At 40.7% G+C, this 6,697-nt stretch overlaps 2 protein-coding genes across 2 annotated transcripts; one reads left to right on the top strand and one right to left on the bottom strand.

The window, feature by feature from the left end:
* Positions 1 to 412: 412 nt before the first annotated feature.
* Positions 413 to 2,474, top strand: LOC101303940. The gene is made up of 4 exons (XM_004288775.1): positions 413 to 635; positions 906 to 1,532; positions 1,638 to 1,714; positions 1,992 to 2,474. The coding sequence occupies exons 1-4, from the start codon at positions 413 to 415 to the stop codon at positions 2,472 to 2,474; spliced, it is 1,410 nt and encodes a 469-aa protein (XP_004288823.1).
* Positions 2,475 to 2,916: 442 nt separating this feature from the next.
* Positions 2,917 to 6,293, bottom strand: LOC101314689. The gene is made up of 9 exons (XM_004287333.1): positions 6,179 to 6,293; positions 5,950 to 6,048; positions 5,324 to 5,838; positions 4,618 to 4,684; positions 4,438 to 4,491; positions 3,925 to 3,993; positions 3,774 to 3,839; positions 3,625 to 3,693; positions 2,917 to 3,272 (listed from the first exon to the last, which is right to left on the bottom strand). The coding sequence occupies exons 1-9, from the start codon at positions 6,287 to 6,289 to the stop codon at positions 3,192 to 3,194; spliced, it is 1,131 nt and encodes a 376-aa protein (XP_004287381.1). The 5' UTR covers positions 6,290 to 6,293; the 3' UTR covers positions 2,917 to 3,191.
* Positions 6,294 to 6,697: the final 404 nt, after the last annotated feature.

Below are 6,697 nucleotides of genomic sequence, written 5' to 3'. Positions count from 1 at the left end.
TTCTTCTTCTCTCTCTCTCTCTCTCTCTCTCTCTCTCTCTCTCTCTCTCTCTCTCTCTCTCTCTCTCTCTCTAAATTTGATCCTCCATCTATCTCAGCCATGGCCACTTTATTCCCTTGAACTCACCCTAAAAAGAAGACGATCCTACCTCGATCCTCATTGTGTTCAGAAGCAACCACCTCCTACCTTTCTCTCTCTTTATCTTCTCCCCAACCTCCTCTAGCTTTTGCTAGAAATTTAGAAAGAGCCAAACAGTTTCTTTTGCTCTTGTTTGTTCCCACATACCCTGTTGTTGTTGCTCAGCATGATCAACAATATCTTCTAAAAACACTGTTTTTGTTTTCTCGTAGCGTACCCAAAGCGAGATCTTGTTGTTATTCCTATCGTAAAACTTTCGTTCTCTAATTCGAAAATGGGCGCAGCATCACCTTCTGAACTAACCCTTGAGTGCAAGCCTCACAGCTATTCCATGCTCCTCAAATCATTTGGCGACCATCATCACCAGGCTGCGTCAACAACACAGAATCATGACCTGAAGCAGCTAGAAGAGATCCTCTCTCGTCTTGAAGAAGAGCGTCTCAAGATCGATGCCTTCAAGCGCGAGCTTCCTCTCTCCATGCAGCTCCTCACTACCGGTACATATAATTCAGAGTTCATGTTCATGTTCATGTTATGAAATCACCAATGGATTTTCATTTTGTTTTTCATTTGCCTTGAAGTTAGTTTCAGAAACCCTTTTTCTTTAATCTCTTTTTCATTTATAGAAGTTAGAGCTTGCTCAACATATTTTCCAAAGAGTGCTTAAAGCCAGAAAAAGAAGGATAAACAAACATAAAGATAAAGACATGAACATAAAATAAATGATCAGTGCATTGTAGATAATAAGATTATTGATTTTGTTATAGCTGTGGAGGCATCAAGGCAGCAGCTACAAGCTTACAGATCATCGTCGGCAAATAACCAAGGGCCAATCAGGCCTGTACTTGAAGAGTTCATCCCTCTTAAACATTCAAACTCTGAAGGCCCAGAGAAACAAACAAATAGTTCTGATAAGGCAAACTGGATGACCTCTGTCCAACTATGGAGCCAAGCTGATGCAACCAAACCAAAAGAACAAGGTGATATGGGGTTCAATGTCAGCCCCAAGCTAGCCCTAGACACCAAGCAGCAAAGATCTTATGGAGGAGGAGCCTTCCATCCATTTTCCAAAGATATTCGCAACTCCGGTCCGTCACCGAATCTGCAACCTCTTCCGGAGTTGGCTCTCGGCTCCCCGGAGAACAACACCGGCCAGAATATGGATCAGGACAAGAAGTGCTCCGAGTTAGGTGAGAATGGTATTAACTTAGGTGTGGTTAGTACTACTCAAGATCAACAAGGCAAGACTACTGAAGGCCAAACAAGTACTATCACCACCACCAACACCAACACAAGTACTCAAAACAGTAGTCACAGGAAGGCAAGGCGGTGCTGGTCGCCGGACTTGCACCGGAGATTCGTTAGCGCCCTTCAAATGCTTGGTGGTTCTCAAGGTAATCATATAATGAGAAACCTAGCTAACACGTACAATCATTATAGGAATCATTATGATAATATTGGTCAAATATCTGATTTGTTTCTTTGTGCTTTTTTTACAGTGGCCACACCAAAACAAATCAGGGAGCTCATGAAGGTTGACGGTTTGACCAATGATGAAGTTAAAAGTCATCTGCAGGTACCCATTTGACCATACATAACAGGATCAGACTGTCTAGTCTTTTCTGCTGCTATGATCCAAAACAATGCAGGCTAACATGGACCTCATGAGTTTGAACATCTGACACAACCCTAGTACTAACCCTGCATAATATGCACTGTATATTCTGAATTTCTCAAAAATTGAATACTAAAATTATTTCGAAATAAATAAATAAAAATGTAACCAAAATAAGACGTATGTTAATTCAAAATAAAAATAAAATAAATATTAACGTTTTTTTATTTATTTACAGAAGTACAGGCTCCATACTAGACGGCCCAGCCCAAGCCCACAGGCAGCCGGAGGCCCAACGCCGCAGCTGGTGGTCCTAGGTGGCATCTGGGTTCCACCGGAGTATGCCACGGGAGGTCACAATGGGCCCACGGCCCTCTACAGCCCAGCCTCCCACGCTCCTACACACTACTGTGCAACCCCAATGCCACAAGACTTCTACACCACGGCACAGCAGCCACCACAGTCAGGTCACCACCAGCTGCACCACCACACGCTCCACCACCAGCTCCACGTGTACAGAGCCGGCACAACATCCCGAACCCAAAGCTCGCCGGAGTCGGACCTGAGAGGAAATGGTGACCGGTCCGAGAGTATTGAAGATGGAAAGTCTGAGAGTGGGAGCTGGAAGGCTGGGACTGAGAGCGGTGAGAAAGGCATGGCTTCCCGGAGATCCGAAGACCGTGAGGAAAGCAATGGAAGTCAGATCACACTCAAGTTCTGATTAAGATTTAGGGTTAGGGTTTAGGAGTAAGGTTAGGGTTACCATTTTGTATGGTTCCACAGTGAGGACTAAGTCATTAAGATGTTTGATTCTAAATTTATCATTATTTAATGTGAAATATATCGGGAGAGTGAGAGTTAACTTAGAAAACATCATAAAGGAAGTGAGTGTTTGTTTTGTTTTCCTTTAGGCTGAGATTCTATTAAGACGAATAATGCACACTTCTGTTTCTGATAAGTGGAGTTTGAGCATGTAATAAACAACATTTTGTTTCTCTTTATCTGAGGCCAAACCCATATCAAGCTGTTAACTTGTGAGCTGCCTGGAGATATTCTCAGATGGCTTTGAATCACCCCCAAAATCTGAAGATTAGGGTTCGATCCGGAAAGACGCATAGTGCTCAAACACACATTCTAATTCAAAAGAGTTAAGGCAGGTAATGAGTGTATAGTAAGACAGTATTTAGTTGATCCATCTAAGAGTGTATTGTATGGCAACATGACGGTAACTACTGATGTATAAGCGAGCATGATATATATGATACACATCTCGGATACAATAAGCTAATTCTTCACTGACTTTGGGTGTAGAAATATACAAAAGCTTCATACACTATCAAGACTTCAAGAGGACTGCATGCTACCTTACCCTCACCACCCAACTACCACATACAGCATGTGTTGCAGATTCAGTTTTCTTCCGTAGCTTAACATGACTTCAGGCATTGGCAATAGCCAGGATTGTATCCCTCAAGCCAATATCGTCAATATCTTCCCCTGTTGCTGTTTCAACCAGCATCTGCAAGCAGAATGGTTGGGAATTAGTTTTAAGTTAGATCAAGGTATGGCACTTGGTACAGGATACTAAAAAAGAACAGGGGAAAACACGATTTAAGATATCCCAAAACCAAAAATGAGCATCAATATACCAAACTCAAACAGGAATTTGATAGCTTCTTTATCTCAGAATGCATATTTAAAACCAGTTGAAAAGAAATTGGCTAAAAATCTAGATAGTGGTTACTGCAGTTCGTGGATAGACAATATACTATTTTTCTTCAACATTACATTTTCTAAAACGATATCTTTTTTTCTTTTCCCAAATTGATCTTTTCCTGTACATTAAGCTCAAGAGGAATAAAATCACTAACCTGAAGTTCATCTTCACTGCTTTTGAGTTTTTCTTTATAATGTTTTACTTGCATAAAGCAATCATGTAGCTGCAGATAATGAAACAACAAACATTAACTTTAGGTAATGTTCTGCAGAGTTTACTAGCTACCAATCTGATTTAATATACCTTGGTCAACTGTGCCTTCTGGTGTAAAGTATTCTTCTTTGCATTTACCAATGCATCCTCCAGCTTCTGTCAAAGTGAGACCAGAACCATGTTTAGCATGTGAAATAAAGACTTAGAAGTGACTTTTAAGTAATCAAAAACTTGGGAGTACCTTAGATTGCTTCTGTAAATCCAAGACCAGTTTTCCATCATCTTCTAACTTCTCTTCCATCTCAGAAGTCTGACAACATAACATAACTCAGTTACTGCCATGTTACAGATAGGATTGGAGGTTTTAACAGTGTGTGTGTGTGGTAGCAGGTTTTCATGCATTCATACTGGCAATAGTTTCCGATGAGCAAGTCAACATCATTTGTATAAAGTACTCAACTACCAAATTTGGCTATTGCCAACCCCTATTGGATGCACAAGGTTTTGGCCTTTGCTATTGTTAGTTTACTCCTGCAACTGAGAAAATCTAGCTAACAAATGGTAGGTTTAAGGACAAGATTTGAAGGTGCCAAATGAATGACTTTATGCCAATCCACCAAAAATTATGGTTTTTTTAATTGATATGGCACCTATCTGCACCTATCTAATGCATTATTTTCGACTTTCTCAAAAAGGGAGACCGTTAAGGTATAAGCATTACTCAAACTACCAGTGTTCTCAGGGGAAAACAAACCTCCTTTTTCAATTCTTCAAGCCTCCGAGTGGATCTTTCAAGTTGTTCTTTTACCTGAGATATTCAACAGGACAAAAAGAAAGCAATACTGTAATTAAGAGAATAGGAAAAAAAAAAAACACACACACACACACAAAGCATGACACTCCGCAGCAAGAAATGCTAAATTGCTGAACTTGCCTGATCATTGAAATCATCACTTGAATGGGATAAAAGCTCCCTACTATTTTGATCGACTGAGTTTGAACTGCAGCAAAAACACCAGAACATGGTGAAATTAAACTCTACTCCAATGCCAACTTATGTGAATTCTCATAACTTTATTTCTACTGGTCATCTAAAGAAACAGGATTACCACACAACTAATGACTATGTACGATAAAGGGAAGGTGGCTGCAATGTTCATACAGAAGACATATCTAAATCCTAAAAACATTCAGGACTACTATCTGATCATGAAGAGTTTTTCTAAGAGTGAACATCCAACAGCCAATATCAAACACCAACAGATTCTCAATTCTTTTAGTAATGGAAGGCTAACCACAACACTAAGCATCAGTAAGTAGAAAAACTTAAGTGCTTACATTAAATTTTGGAAATTTAACCTACATATGCAATACTTTAACAACTAAAAACAAAAACAAGAAACTCTATATTCATGTGACAATAGTTGCAAAAATTTTCCTAACAAAGCTATCAAATTCAGATTTACAATTTTCCTGTTTACACAATCTAAATATGAAGCTAAGTTGCTCTCCTAGCCTCTGACTGGTGTTTATTGCAAGCAAAAATTAACAATAAGAAGAAAGGCCTATGTTACCCGTTCCACCTCCTCGTTTTATTGCAAGCAAAAATTAAGAAACAAGAAGAAAGGTGTGTATGTTACCCGTTCCGCCTCCTCGAATGTTGATCTCTATCCTTTTCAACAATATCATTCCTATGCTCCGTTCGGTCCATCTCCCCCTCCCTATTAGATTCCACAGTACGATTTCTCTTCCCCCAACCCTGATCATGGCTCCTGCTGCTTCCTTGCTCAACATCTTCCAAATCCCTCACCCTCCCACGATCTCTATCCGAGAATTGCTCACTCATTACCTCAAGATCAGCACCTCCACGCCGGTATCCCCCATCTCTCTCCTCCTCATACTCAACAGACCGCCGCTCCCTCGACCGAACAATGTACCTATCGCCGCGCTCCATCGACCTATCGCTATACCTCTCCCTAACATCATCATACTCCATCTCATGCTCCCTACCTCTACTCCCCCAGCTCCTCCCCCTCTCGACATCCCGCCGGAAACTCTCCCTCCCTCCTCTCCCTCTCCCTCTCCCTCCACCGAAACCTGATCTCCCTCCTCTACTCCTCACTTCATTCACTCTCACCACTCTCCCATCCACAGTCTGATCCAAAATCCAAATCTCCACAATGTCAACAATTGCATAAACAGAATCAAACTGATAAAATCACAAACTCAATTTCATGAAAATAGAAACAGAATCAGAATCACACACCCTGCCGTCCATGTCGTTGATGGCGTCGATCGCCGACCGTGGACTCCGAAACGTAACGAAGCCGTAGCATTTTCCTCTGCTCGTATTATCATTCACAATCTGCAAATTAAACAGAAAATTCATGATCGGATCGAAAATCCCCAAATTCAAACCCTACGGAGCTGAAAATTAACGAAGGAGGAGAAATTGAAATACAGTGAGAGATTGAGAGAGAGAGAAGTGGAGTGACCTTAACGGCGACGACGGCGCCGTAGAGATCGAAGACTCGGCGAACAGTGTCCTCGGTGGCATCGTAGGGGAGGCCGCCGACGTAGACGGAGCTCTCGTCGTCGATCGTCATCTCTATTTCTATCTCTCCCGCCTCTCTGCTTCGTTTTACTTATTCTTTTTTTTATGATCAAGAACGACAAGTCGTTTGTTGATCATCACTATAGTTTCTACTTTCTATAGTAGCATGTCATTTGCTATAGTTTTATTACATTAGCTATTTACATTGGTTTTATTACTTCCTACATTGTAGTCATATGATGTCTACTTGCATGTGTAGAAAAATAGTTACTGGCCACTAGTAAAAAGTTATCTATTAACAATAATATAGACGTTCATTTCGTGGCGATTAAAGTTTCATTACACGAATATTAATTCTTTAGATCGATCTTTATAATCAATGTTATATGCAGGAGATCAGTGAAACCAAAAATGTATATAATCACTATTAGAAGTGTACTTAGTGCGTTGCTTTTTCTTC

Source organism: Fragaria vesca, linkage group LG1, assembly GCF_000184155.1.
Source record: "Fragaria vesca subsp. vesca linkage group LG1, FraVesHawaii_1.0, whole genome shotgun sequence".
NCBI classification, from domain to species: Eukaryota; Viridiplantae; Streptophyta; class Magnoliopsida; order Rosales; family Rosaceae; genus Fragaria; species Fragaria vesca.
Note: the sequence above shows the minus strand (reverse complement) of the source record. Positions and strands in the feature narration are given on the sequence as shown.

Coding starts and splice junctions, on each gene's coding strand:
- LOC101314689 (XM_004287333.1), bottom strand. CDS start 6,289: ATGACGATCGACGACGAGAGCTCCGTCTACGTCGGCGGCCTCCCCTAC. Junction 3,994..4,437: donor TTGAAGAATTGAAAAAGGAG/GTTTGTTTTCCC, acceptor TTATGTTGTCAG/ACTTCTGAGATGGAAGAGAA. Junction 3,694..3,773: donor AGAAGGCACAGTTGACCAAG/GTATATTAAATC, acceptor CATTATCTGCAG/CTACATGATTGCTTTATGCA.
- LOC101303940 (XM_004288775.1), top strand. CDS start 413: ATGGGCGCAGCATCACCTTCTGAACTAACCCTTGAGTGCAAGCCTCAC. Junction 636..905: donor CATGCAGCTCCTCACTACCG/GTACATATAATT, acceptor ATTTTGTTATAG/CTGTGGAGGCATCAAGGCAG. Junction 1,715..1,991: donor AAGTTAAAAGTCATCTGCAG/GTACCCATTTGA, acceptor ATTTATTTACAG/AAGTACAGGCTCCATACTAG.